At 39.5% G+C, this 14,136-nt stretch overlaps 2 protein-coding genes across 6 annotated transcripts in view; both read left to right on the plus strand.

Moving 5' to 3' along the window:
• The first annotated feature begins 84 nt into the window (after positions 1-84).
• pdcd10a (programmed cell death 10a) lies at positions 85-11,316 on the plus strand. The gene is made up of 8 exons (XM_051396895.1): positions 85-395; positions 3,725-3,918; positions 5,488-5,541; positions 5,745-5,862; positions 6,569-6,695; positions 9,750-9,834; positions 9,930-10,012; positions 10,490-11,316. The coding sequence occupies exons 2-8, from the start codon at positions 3,829-3,831 to the stop codon at positions 10,569-10,571; spliced, it is 639 nt and encodes a 212-aa protein (XP_051252855.1). The 5' UTR covers positions 85-395; positions 3,725-3,828; the 3' UTR covers positions 10,572-11,316.
• Positions 11,317-13,386: 2,070 nt separating this feature from the next.
• Positions 13,387-14,136, plus strand: part of LOC127361830 (WD repeat-containing protein 49-like) — a 31,547-nt gene continuing 30,797 nt past the window's right edge. For 2 of the 5 annotated variants that reach the window (XM_051396850.1, XM_051396851.1), the window contains exon 1: positions 13,388-13,893. The gene's annotated coding sequence lies outside the window, so the exon portion shown is untranslated. Of the gene's footprint in view, positions 13,894-14,136 lie in introns of all 5 variants that reach the window. The other 3 variants (XM_051396852.1, XM_051396855.1, XM_051396854.1) reach the window with 3 other exon arrangements.

Raw genomic sequence — 14,136 nt, forward strand, 5'->3', positions numbered from 1 at the left:
GCGTACCGAAAGAACTACAACCTGCCTCTCGTGCGATACCAACGGACAGCTCCCAACACCGCCCACCCCGGCTCCCGGCTATTACAGCTATGTGAGGCAGAAAAACTTCCTGAATGAGACACAAACCACAACAAGACGGGAGCGAGTAGCCCGTCGGAGCTCATAACTGAAGCACTTGTCAGCCATTGTTATTGAACTTTTATATTTCCGCTGTTTTATCATTAAATAGTTAGGTAGAGCTCGGGCGCTGGTCAGCTGAGGACAGATTTGATCACCTGCTGTAAAGTGCTAATCTTATGTTAGCGCATTAACGCTACCTGTAGTCAACATTACCCACCTCCTGTTCGTTGGCTGGTCGCTGCCCTTCTCTTCAGTGGCAGCAATAACATCGTCAGGTAAGTGTTGGGCTGTCAACCCTTTTCCACCTGTTTACCTTTTACAAACCTGCTGGGTTACAGACTAGTAGTAATGGGAACGATCACCTGGCGTCACTTTGAGCTGCCACGAACATCAGTAAATGTAAAGTCATTGAAGTTGGGGAAAAGTAACCACCTTGTTTGTCCCAGTTGTTAAACAGGGAACTTATCTCAGTGACCTTACTCGCACACAAAATTGCCGCCACAGCAAAAATAAGGTTCGAGGCCTGTAAATGTGACAATGAGTTATGGTCATAATCGTTTCATTGCCATTTCTTTTGTGTTGACGCAAGAGGTTATATTAGAGAGCTCCAAGTGACCTTGTGGGTTGCCAGGATCTGGTTGTGAGCTTCATGCCGTCTGCTGTTGTGGCAAATGTTTATAGAATTGTATTGGTTCACACAAATGATCCAAAACATTGTCTATAAAGACCTTTGTCCTCACATCAGGTACAGTACAGGTGCAACTTTAAAACATTATTTAATATTTCTGTTGTATTTAGGTGTGCCATTAAGCTAGAATAGATAGCCGGCATCCAGAAAAGCCATTTGCAGGCAGAACTAAATATAATGTAGTCCACCTGGAGAAAGGTTTATGCAGATGCAGCTGTTACTCATCCTGTTTACTCCATCTATGGAAGAAATCTTAGCCTCTGGTAAACAGATCCTGACATTAATTTTGGCGCTTTGACAATTATGGCTTTACACAACCTTAATAGAATATGTGTTTTGGGAGTTAACAAAGATTACACTAATTGACTTTTCACACATATCTTGTCTCTATTTTGTCTGCACAGGACAGATGTTCTTGAAATGTTATTCTTCTGTTTTCATAATTTTTCAAACTTTTTAAATAAAACAGTAACTTATGTACATGGAGAAACTTTAGATGTGAACCAAATCCCCATTTTAGCCCATGAAAAGCCCTGTTGAAATTCAATATAAATTGGGGATTTTTAATGAGTGGATCATTTGAATTGTGTTGCTAGGAAACAGCTTGTCAGCTCTCTATTATTATTACTATGAAAGAAGAAGAGGACACTATCCTGAAAGTAATGAAGCACTGGCAAACAGCCTCCTCATCTGACTGTAATTTGGTACATACATTTTTGGTTTGTGATTATCTCTCATTACTCCAGAGTGTATAACACTAGTGTATTATATCTCTGTTTCTTGTATTCCTATTTTTTTAAATTATCTGTTCAACTTAAAGAGGAGCTTGTCTTTGCTGACCTCTAGTGGTTTAACTTCTCACCTTGCTGGGGACCAAGTATCAACCAATTGTGACGTCACCTATTGAATTCACCACTTTTGAAGCCTCCAGTTTGGCATTATGGTCTTCGTAATGTCGTTTTTTCTGAGCAAGCAGTGACGACGTACTGCGAGTTGAGCTGCTCTCATTGGCTGTGCTTAGTTTCTACTTGTCTGTTACAGGAAAAAATGGCGGCTTACCTGGTCACACACATTCTCCTATTACAGATAAACAGTACACGAAAATATGTTTCTGAAAAGATTTTAGAAGAAATAGGCAATGCCTATCAGAAACTTGATTTATATTTGATCAACTGCCTAGTTTGTTAGTTTTGTGCGGTGCGCTGGAAGGACTCACTAAGAATGACTTGTCAATCACAAGGTAGCCACGCCCTAAAGCATACCAGTTTCATCATCTATTTTACTCTCAATGGGATCATAATTTACAAAATGAACATCATGGTGTATGGAAGAAGACTTGAAACATGCAATTGAGACCATAAACTCGTTAGGAAACTGTCTACTGAGCTAATAAATAAAGTGAAAATAGGAGAATTTCTCATAAGACCGTTCCATTGGACTTCTTGATGCAGCCCATGGTGCTGACCCCTGCTGGCCATTGGAGAGAATACAGGTTTAAGACACTTCCATGTTGGCTTCACTTCAAAGACCTCTGTCTACTAATTATATTCTGTCAAAGTACAGTACTTTGTGACATCACTGTCTGGTGTGGTTACAGGTCCAATTAAACACTCTTCTGACCACACCCAGCCACACCAACACCAAAGTGATACTGTGTCTGGTAAGAGGTGAAGCAGGTTTAAAAACTTTAAACCACAGAGGGCAGCAAAACACTGCTTTTCAGCCTGGTGTTAAGTAACTCTTTAAAGCCTACAGAAGAGCTGTCTGCAGCCATGTCTGTTGTTCTCTCCCAGTAGCAGCTATATCTGATTCGTGTATGACGCTGCGACTGATCCTCCTCTCAAAATCCTAGTCAGCTGTTGATATTAGGAAACACTGCCACACCAGACCCTTTTATAACCCTTTTATTAATATTTGTGTAAAAGTGGATAAGTAAAAGCATTAATAATAATATTTAATAATATTTAATAATATACTTAAGAACTTGAAATTAGATAGGAGCGTCTATTCATGGTCAGGTCATCAGGAATCTTGAAAAGCACAATGCATGGAAGTAAACTTGGTCTGAAAGTGAGTGTCCCTGCCCTACGATTAATGATCTGTCGTATTATAACAATGAAGAATGACATCATAGAAGATCCTGTAAAAGTGAACAAACAATAGCCGAGGAAAAACTGGTTCTGGAGGTGTCAGGTGTGTGTGTGTGTGTGTGTGTGTGTGTGTGTGTGTGTGTGTGTGTGTGTGTGTGTGTGTGTGTGTGTGTGTGTGTGTGTGTGTGTGTGTGTGTGTGAGAGAAGAGAAAGAGACAGAACACAGGGCAATGAAAGAGGATATCAAAGGCATTTTTTACTCTAATTGTAACCAGCAGAATTTACTCCTTCCTTATGACAAGAGATTGAGGTAGAAAATTAGCTGAATATGTATGCCAAGGTTCTATATTTATAATTATAACAGAGATAGTTTTATTGCAGCAATAATATTGGAGAGGGTGTTCCTTATTCAGGTATGACTCATGCCAGTTTTGTCACCATTGCACCCGGTGGAACAGTAAAGTGCCCACCCTTTGGCAATGTGGTTGTTATGTGATGATCATGTCTGTGACTGAAAAGCTTTCCGAGAAGTGGTACACATGGGATTTTATATCATGTAATGGGAAGGAATAAAGCTGGTGCATTGTTGGAATCATCGTGAAATGTATTTACGAATTTATTCCATCTTTGACTAAGCACATTTTCTGATATGACTCCTCTTTTCAATATAAGAACATTTTAAATAGCCCAATTTAGGTGGTTGAACTGATTCCAGATTGTAACCATGCTTAGCATTTTTTTCTTTTAATCCCCTACTCTGTCATTCTCATCCACCGCCATCTATCTCTCGCTGCTTGTTCACCTGTCCTGCCCGCTTCTTCTTCAGGTCCTTGTCTGCTCCCATTCTGTCAGTCTCCGTAAGTGATTGAATGCGGTGAAACTGGCATCAGTGGACAAGCACAAACACAAAGAGCCATTGATTGGTCAAGGATGACCATGGAAGACATGAAGAATGAAGCTGACACTGCCTTAACAGGCTCTATGGCTCTCTACAATGTGATGTATCCTGTCTTTAACCAGGTAAAGAATGTAGGGTTTCAGTCGAAGTAAAAACGAAACACAAGGGAAAAATGTAATAAACAAGGCCAGGGTTTGTTGCATGAGAAGGAAATGTGGATAAGACTTGTGGTAAATATTCAAAATATATATATATATAATGTGTTTAATGAAAATACTGGTGGAGGTTAATTGTGAATGGGCTTCTGTGCAAAGGTTGAAAGGTTTATGGTGTAGCAGAATAGAAATGAGGAAACGGAAGAAACAGTGTTGAATATTCCCTGTTAATGTTAAATTAACAAGGAAGACATGCCAAGGATAAGTGCTATTCTGCTGATAATATGTGGGCAGGTATTTGTGTCTACATGATGCATCCTTATGTATACATACACGTGCACTTGTGTGTTATGTTTTTTCACAGTCATACAAGCTGAGATGATCTTTATGTTTTGTATGTTTATTTAAGGTCTGTGCTCTGCATATTTTCCGCTCTTAAGAGTTAATGTTTTTAATCTTGTTAACATGGCTCTCGGGATGGAAATGTTGGTGCGCCGGTCCACTACGTTGGTCCAGGCTGTAATATCTCAGCATCTATTGGATGGACTGCCATGAATTTATGTACACACATTCATTGACCCTAGATAATAAAAACAACTTTGGTCACCCTATGACTTTTTGTCTAGCACCACAAAAACGTAATACGTTTTTTGTATGTGTATGCTTCATTAGACAGTAACAGCTGGAGATGTGGACAGGAAAAGCAGAGGAGAGAGAGGGGATGATATGATGTAAAGCGCCCAGGGTTGAATTTTAATTGGCAGCACGTACTTGAAAACAAAACAATTGACCTCACTTATCAAACACATTACATACCACTTTGTACTGAAAACAGTTCAAAACTTTCATCTATGCTTTATGCATATAGGGTAACTCATATGGAGCTGGATTATTTCATATTGTACCACAAAAGACAGAGGTTTTGTGTTTGAAAGACTACACTACACACTACACTATAGATATGACATCTTTTTTATGGTTGCCCTGGAGTCCTATGAGTTTGTGCTGCTGACCATGTATACACTGCATCATTCATCATTCCTCTCTCGCCTCTCATTTCTTGTCCGTCCAATATCCAGTAAAGACATAAAACGGCGAAGTTTGAACTGCAAACTATTGTATAGCCTAAGGCATCGTGTCAAGCTCATCTCAAACCTGATTGCTGGGACCGGGCGAAGCTTGATAGGAAATTGATTAGACACTTTATTTTAAAACCGCACACGTGTGAGTACACGACGTGTAAATTGACAGACAGAGCTCATAGTTTGACGTAGCGACGAGCTATTCCATCAGCCCAGAGGAATGGAATAGACTTCAATACTCCTGAAGAGTAGATGGAGAATACAGATGATAGAACTGAACACACGCTGTTCACAGTACAATAACAAAGCGTCCTCCTTTGATATTGCAGGATGCCTGGTTTGTGTGTGCGGTATGCAGAATTACATTTCAGGACGGAAGAGAGGCCACGATAAGAGCTAAGCTGTGTGTTTGTGCTGCTGGCTTATGTTTGTGTCTGTGTATTGTAACTTGCAGTTGGAGAAAGTCGACTTATCAGCAGCGCAGACCTTGAGAACAGCTTTCGAAAAGGTAAAAAAAAAAAAAGTTTCCTTTTGTTGGTTTGTGTACGTTTCATGAGATGAACTGCTATTTTTCTTATAACTGTGCCATTACCTTTACTTTTGTAATCATTTCACTGTGTTGATTTGTAGATTTGATCAGTTTTAGTGCCACAGAAGACCAAGGCTGACTGCTGTTACTGTCAGTGTAACTGTATGTTTGTGTGTTTCAAGGCAGAGAAGGAGAACCCGGGTCTGACTCAGAACATTATTATGAAAATACTGGAGAAGAAGAACTTAAAAGTCAACTATAATGAGGCTCTACTTCGCATGGCTGCAGACGATGTGGAAGGTAGGATGCTTGGCGAATGGTGAACGCAAAGAGAGAAGGAGGGTGAAATATGATATCTCATATAGGCCCACTATACGACGGTACCATGGTGAGATTTAAAGTAGTATGAGAAAGGCCGCAGTTTACATATCTCATTTTGTGTACTATAGAGGATTTTTAAACCGCTGCCCTCCAGAAGGGGGATGTGCCCAACACTGCTGCTCAAGGACACTTCAGCAAGCTGGATGATTACCAATCTGGCTTCGGTTTCTGTGATGCCTCGCCCGTATTACATTAGCCAACTTATCCACTGGGGGGAGCTGTTTCTCCATAAATCCACTGCTCTCCCTGTACTCAAATATTCCTTTCTGTCTATAATTGAATTCCTTGTGCCGTGTACAGTGATTGATGGCAGTAATGAATTCACACACACATACACACACACACACACACACACACACACACACACACACACACACACACACACACTTTAGACAAATTTTAAACCTACCTCCTGCATGGAACAGCCCAAATTCTACCTTAATCCTGCCTTCACTTAAACTAAACAATGCACATACATTTGCAATATAGATGTGTTTTTCACACTTGCCACCAGTATTAATTGCTTCATTTCAGTGTCCACTGTATGTACTTGCATGTATGTTACCGTGACCATCACTGAGGAGTTTCAATATCTCTACGTTTCTCTCCCTCTTGGCGTTTTCAGAGTTCATGATTGACAGGCGAGAGCCAGAGTTCCAGGAGCTGAACGAGAGGGCCCGAGCTCTGAAACACATCCTCAGCACCATACCAGATGAGATCAATGACAGAGTAGGCTTCCTACAGACCATCAAGTAAGACAGCTCAGTGTGTGACTGTATGTGTGTGCAATATACATCAGGTTTAACTCTATAGAAAGTCTCAGTCTAATGTCTTGTGTTAATTAAATAGATTGCTAGAAAATGTTAAATGTCTTAAGAGGACTTTTAGCCATTTAAAATATTTTTCTTTTCTAGTTAATTATTTGGTACAAAGACTAAAGCTTTGATTCTGTGCGTGTCTTTATGATTAAGACCCTCATTGCATAAACACAATAAAAAAATCTTTTTTGTAGCCAATTTTGGATGAGGCGCTATTGAATGTAAAGTCAAAGAGATGAGTGGCTGTGAATAGATGCAAATTCGCTCTATGCAGCGTAAGGAAACAAAGACGATGAGTCGGCACGAGTTGAAAATCTTTCAGTAGTTGCGGGGGAGTTTTGAGGTCAATCTGAGTTGACACACACACACACACACACACACACACACACACACACACACACACACACACACACACACACACACTTGAGATTAGTGCATATGTTGCTAGCTAGAGCTAATGTCTATATTGTTGGTACATCATTGGCCTTTTAGGGTGAATAAACACAGACTGCACAAACAGTTGAGTGGTCCTGTTTATACTAATTATACAGGGTGAAAATTCTCTTATCACTCTGTCTTAACACACCTTAAAAGCTCCAGTCTACAAGCTGAAACCTGAGATATGTTTCTGTATTACTACAATACCTTCAGTTAGCGTTTGTGTGCAATATGAATGAGCAAAATGCCCGAAGAAAGACTCAGTGCAGTTAATAATTCTGTTCAAATTAATCTATTTGCATATTTACAAAGGCTGTTTGACATTCAATGGAATTTGTTTAATATTTGGTCTAAAACTGGTCAGTAGGAATGGTAAAATAATTTATATGTAAAGATAATTATTTATGTCAGATAGAAAATGTTCCAAGATGAAGTGAAATCAGTGTGTGCTGGTTTGTATTCCATTTTAGGGCTCAACTACACACACGTATTTGCTGTTGGTTGAGGCTGCGACAGTCAAAGTTCTCCAGTGTTTAACTTCACACAAGGCGGAGATGCAAATCTGCTTTACTGCCAGAAGTGAAGCTAAACATTGAGTGGTAGTGAGTTGGAGGCAGATGTTCAACAATGTTAATTTTGTGTATGTGTGGCTGTGCCCTTATTCTCTTGTGGGTGTGTCTCTCAATAATTTACAGCGACACGTATACGATCTGTCACGTTACTGTATATTCCACACAAACAAGAACAAGAAAATAAACACCAAGACGCATAATTAAGTCAATTCACAAGAATATTTACAGAAATAGCATCTCCGAGGAATGCAAACATTGGCCATGCAGCTGTCATAACTCAGTCAAAGTTGCATAATCATTTGCACTACTTGTATCTTGAGTGTACCATAAGTAATAGTCTATAAAATCCCAAAACTAATTAGCATTACCGTGCCATGTCATGCCCTAAGGAGTTTCGGGATTTTATAGACCCTACTTATGGTACACTATAAAAAATACTGGTAGTGCGTAGGGTTACACAACTTTGAATGCATTATGAACACTACAAGGACAATGTATGCATTCACCAGAGATGCAATTTCTGTAAATATCTTTATTGTAAATAGACTTATTGGTCGTGATGTCTCACTTGTTCCTGTCTTTCTTTTGTTTTTCTTACATGTGGAATATAATGTGACTGACTGACCACATGTCGCTGTCAATTATTGAGAAACACTCCCACACCTGTGCACTCACAATGGGTGGAGCGTTATCTGTTTAAGATCAGTGTAGAATGGTTTAAAGATCCCCTCCAGACATGTATCAAGACATACAAATAGTTTGCTCGAGACAATAATGTGTGTTTTACATAACAAAAGATAATTTCCACATTAAAATCCTTAAAAAGACATCTACTCCTTCTACCTCATTAATAATACAAGAATCTATGAATATGCTAATTATGTTCATTTCTGAAGTTTTCCTGCCTCAGTGTTTGCGCACTGGCAGCTTCAAGTTTCTATATCACAGTTGTTTAAGTTACATACTGGACTAGGACTGACTTTCAAATTGTTTGTGATGTCACAAATCATGCTCTCAGGCCCCGCCCCTTAAAAATCTGATTTTCAGTGAGCACAGAGAAACTTTTCCACTTTCAGCAGATGAATGTGAAAACATCCTTCTGGTGTCAAACTCTGCTCATACATCATCCCGCACAGTGACGCTCAAACATCCAGCTGTAGGAAGAAGAAGAAAAACATATTTCTGAGTGGAAGGGGAATTTAAAATGCTCTTGAAGTCCAGAGGGACCTCAACGCATGATTGATAGATGCTGAACAATGTGCAGGATCTTCTTTTCTCAATACTGAAGTGGTACTTTCCAGTGTAGCTGTATCTGAGAAAGTTGGACTTACGAATATCTGTTTTGATAAAACTATGTGTTACAAAATAATAATAATCTTCATCAGCCAATGGAACTGGCTACGATGTCATGATATATGTTTAGAAATGAAATAATTAAAACATGCAACGCAAACATACACACTGTAGGTGCTGATCTGACATTTCCTGGAAAAGTGATAACAAAACTGGAATGTTCCTGCATGCCATATGCCATTTCTTATTCCTGTCCACTGCACTATATTCTCTCACACACACACACACACACACACACACACACACACACACACGCATGCTCGCACACTAAAGAGAGAAAGTGAAAGACGTTTCATTTTCTTGGCCCACTTTGCCATTATTTTGATCGAATTCAATACTCTTAGTGACTCACTGCTTAAGTTACTTACCCAGCGGAGGGCTTAGAAATAAAATCAATTCAAAAGGAATGCTAAAAAATTAAAGTTATGTAACGGCAGATTTGAAGTGCATACGAGGGGAGAAAAAGTTGAAGGTGAAAGCATGTTTGTGGGAAAAGAGAAAGAAAGGGAGACAAGGAGTTGGATTAAAGAACTGTAGTTCCAGGGTATAACTGCCTGATAAAAACAGGCAGATTTTGAGATATTGTTTTTTGTAACATGAACTTGTTTGTGTACGCCATCCACAGAGACATTGCCAGTGCCATCAAGGAGCTGCTAGACACGGTTAATGCCGTCTTCAGGAAATACCAGTTTAAATCTCAGAATAGACGGGTAAGTAGATACATAAAGAAGAAAAAATGCACACACACAAACGCAGTTGCTGTGAAATAAGTGGAGCTGAAAGGCTGTCTGTATTTATTGGTTAGGCACTGGAAAAGCAGAAGAAAGAGTTTGTGAAATACTCGAAGAGCTTCAGTGACACTCTCAAAACCTACTTCAAAGACGGAAAGTATGACACTGTTTCTAGTTTATTCTCTGTTTTTTGGACTTTTTTCTGTCTGTTTTTCTTCCGTTTCTGTCTTCTCACTCACTTGTTCAGCCTTCTCTTTTTCACGTGCACACACAGCGACCAACACATTTAATAGTTGTACATGCACATGCCAGCACGCATACACACACACACACATTTATGCACGCACACACACACACACACACACACACACACACACACACACACACACTGTCATCGCCATGTAAATGGTTGTCGTTTGATCACAGACTCGCTTCTATCAAATCCACCATTGCTGAATAATTCCCTTGACCCATTTCCTGTGGATTCATGCTGGCTTGTATTCTCTGAAGCCTGACATTCTCCATTCCAGCCAGATCAAAGTGTTTCCCGGATCAATCCTAATATTGTTGCCATGGTTTCTGTGCTGTTTGATTGACATATGTGTCCTTGTGTCTCTGTCACGGTTGTTTCCAGAGCGATAAACGTGTTTGTGAGCGCCAACCGGCTCACCCACCAAACCAACATGATCTTGGAGGCCTTCAAGACCGTGGTGTAGCAGCCTGAGAAGACACACACACACACACACACACACACACACACACACACACACACACACACACACACACACACACACACACACACACACACACAAGCAGATATTTTTTTATTAGAGAATAGGTGATATGAGGCTTTGTAATTTGTAAAGACATTTTATTATTTTTGGGTGTATAATTTATAAATCTGTGGCTTTGACGGGAGATCAGGTAGTTTGAGGTTCAAAGCAAATCATGTTGACAGTAATTGCCAGGGATTTTTAACTCTCTTTTATGTTGTTCTTTTATCAGATTCTTAAGTCAATATTTCTTCATTCCTTTATACATTTCCCTCTCTGTTCAGGACCGTGTAGTTCTGAAGAAGTTTAGGAAAAATGTGATTATTTCCAATGTCCTTAAAAGTTTGGTGATTGCACAAGTCTAAAAGAAAGTACAATGAAAAGAAGCAGCATTCAGTTTTTAAAATACATTCCCACATGTCTGTACTCTGACTTTTATTGTCGTTTTTTTTCTATTGTAAGACATAATCTTGATCTATATGGTGGTATCTCACACTTTGCACTAATATCCTGCCACTATCAGCATGCATTATATTCAACTTAAATCAGATATGTTCAAATCCTGTCAGGAAATCAAGGTCTGGAGAAATGTTCAGGAATTTGAAATGGAGACTGTCTGCTTTCTTTGTCCTGTACTCCTTCACCCAGTACATCATAAACCATCACCATCCAGGTGAGCAGTAACTCACCAGCTGTGCTGTCTTTCTTTGTACTTTAGTTACAGAAGTATATGTCTCACATTTACTGTCTACAAACAATAGTTCACGTTATAAAAGACCACATGGCTTTTTTACATGATAGCTGATCAAGATGCAAAATCTTAAGGTAATGATCCAATCCAATGTTATTTGGGATAAGTGTAAGTATTGGGGATGTGCATATATACATACTCCTAACAGGTAATGGACGTAGGGGTGAGCAGTTCAACCAGAGTGAATTTTTCCTGCTCTGGTTTTTTAATTTAGAGGGTTTTTCAGACAGAAAGATATAATTGATTTAAAAAAAAAAAAAAACAATTTAGTGTTTACTGTTTCTGTTTTATTCTCAAATGTGTTAGGTTGGGAACTACCGCACCTTTTTAGAAAAAAGGAAATCCACTGTGAAACTGACATTTTACTGTGTGTTGGTGAAATTTTCTTTTTCCCCCCATGTGAATGTGCATATATAATCACACTGACATATTTCTAGAAAAGCTATCACAGTATTTAATCAGAGATTATTTAATCAGTTATTCAAAAATCCACCAAAGTCAATGGTAAGCTTCTGTTTATCATTGTCAGATACTTAACATCAATGAGGAAATCCTTTGTTTTAGACTGCAGATTGTGTGCACAACCTAGTGCTCACAAACTTGTTGGCTTGTGAGTCCACGTTCAAAACCACACAGCAGCTGAAGGTCATTCCCACAAGCAGCAGACGAAGACGAAAAGAAGTTACAGAATTTTATTACAACAATTCTGACAAACACAGAGACACAGTGGATGGTTCTTTCAACTACTAGATTTACAGACAAATGAATAAATGGATCAACACAAACCTATACGGATAGTGAAATATCTGATGAAGTATTTTAAGTAGGCCAAGATTTCAAATGTACAGATGTATTTGACCATGAATGTATCGTTTCCTGTACTTTAATTGCAACGTCCCTGACAATATTCCTTGAACCAAATGCAAATACAATATATATATATATATATATATATATATATATATATATATATATAAAATAGAGTTGAAATAAAATCCTCAAGAACTCTTAAACAAGTCATGAGGAATGTGTTAAAAATGCACTTTATTTTATTGCAAAAGAGTTCTGTCATCTGAGAAAGATTTTCAAAAGTGGGTCTCTCTTCAGATTTGCATTGTTGTATGAAAGTGCTTCATTTCTGCTCAGTTGCCCTTGCATTCTCTTTCTCCGCCTGCACCTCTTTCCTCCCAGTACTAAGATCCGTACCAATTTTTTCCCCATTCCAGCAACTTCATTCTTCTCCCTGTATAATAGTGGATTTTCCATGGTGGATTTGTGGTGGGCTATTTTGGGCGCTGTACTGGCTCCTACACGCACCACTGTAATCCAATTGTGATAGTGTTAATTTTTAAAGCTTTATTATTGAAATTGCTGAGACCTAATTTTCTGATCCTGTCACTGTTGACGACCGCTGTAATCAGCTAATTCAAGTTATTCCAGACCATTAAGTCACATACAGGGATTGGTTGTGGTCACTGAAGCAGCAGGGAAGGAGGAGAATGATAATATCTGTGTTAGATGTATAGCTTTTGTGTGCATTCATGCTTACAGTCATACAGGGAATCTATTTGTCTCAGTGTAACAAATCCCTAAGAGACTTTTTTTTTCTTTTGCTGTGTGTCTGTGTGTGTGTGTGTGTCTGTGTCTGTGTACAGCTAGTGACCCACAGGAAGTCCTCTCAGAGGCATTTGAATGGCAGTATAAAGCTCTGCTTGTGTGTGTTTTGTATTTTTGTTGAGGTCCAGGTTCACGTCAGTACTTTTTAAAGTTGTTTCAGTACTTGGACACTTTTATGAGTGGCAGTAGAATACTAATGTTTTTGTGAATTGTGTTGCTGTAGCCATGGTGTGTGTGTTTAGAGGGGTAATTGTACCTCACACAGATTATTTTCTCTCCGGTGCCTAATCTGTGAATAGAAGTAACACGCACATTGTGTTACATACAGACGATAGCGCCTGCACTCACAAACACAACTCTTTTTGAGCACTTGGTTGCCAGGAAACTTAGCCTAGTCTTTGAGAGTGAGGGATAATAAAAGGAAAGTATTTTGTGTGTGTGTGTGTGTGTGTGTGTGTGTGTGTGTGTGTGTGTGTGTGTGTGTGTGTGTGTGTGTGTGTGTGTGTGTGTGTGTGTGTGTGTGTGTGTGTGTGTGTGTGTGTGTGTGTGTGTGTGTGTGTGTGTGTGTGTGTGTGTGTGTGGCCTCTGCCACTGTCTGGGCTACTGGGGGCAGTTAGTTAACTCTCTCTGGGGGGGTGTGCTGCAGCCAGGGCTGTTAGCGTTGATTGCCTCTCAGACATTGCTGGCTTACACAAAGCTCGGGGCTCCTGGAATCAGCTGGATCTCCCTCGGACAAAACCCAGCCAAGGCCAAGACAGACCAGCCAGAGGCTGAGGATTTGTTTGAAATGTCATACATTTAAAAATGGTGTTTCAACACCCTAAGAGCATGGGGGACTCTGGGCCTGTTTACTCTGGACACCCATTGTGGACTGAGAAGATGAAATTGGTCGTCTTGGTAAGTTTGAATTTGTTATTAACCGAGACACTGTGTGTTCAGCTCTACTGTATGGACTTCATGATTAAAAACGTGCTTGACTGAAGTGTGTGTACACACTGGCTTTCCTGGAAAGGTACCGCTAACTTGACAGTGATGTTGCCGGGCCAAGAGCCTGTCATTATGCAGTTACAGCCTGGTTCTGAGATGGCTTTTTGGACAGTTTGACTGCAGTGGATGATACTCTGTACAACTTTAATAAAC

The sequence above is a fragment of the Dicentrarchus labrax genome, unplaced genomic scaffold, assembly GCF_905237075.1.
Source record: "Dicentrarchus labrax unplaced genomic scaffold, dlabrax2021, whole genome shotgun sequence".
Classification (NCBI taxonomy): Eukaryota; Metazoa; Chordata; class Actinopteri; family Moronidae; genus Dicentrarchus; species Dicentrarchus labrax.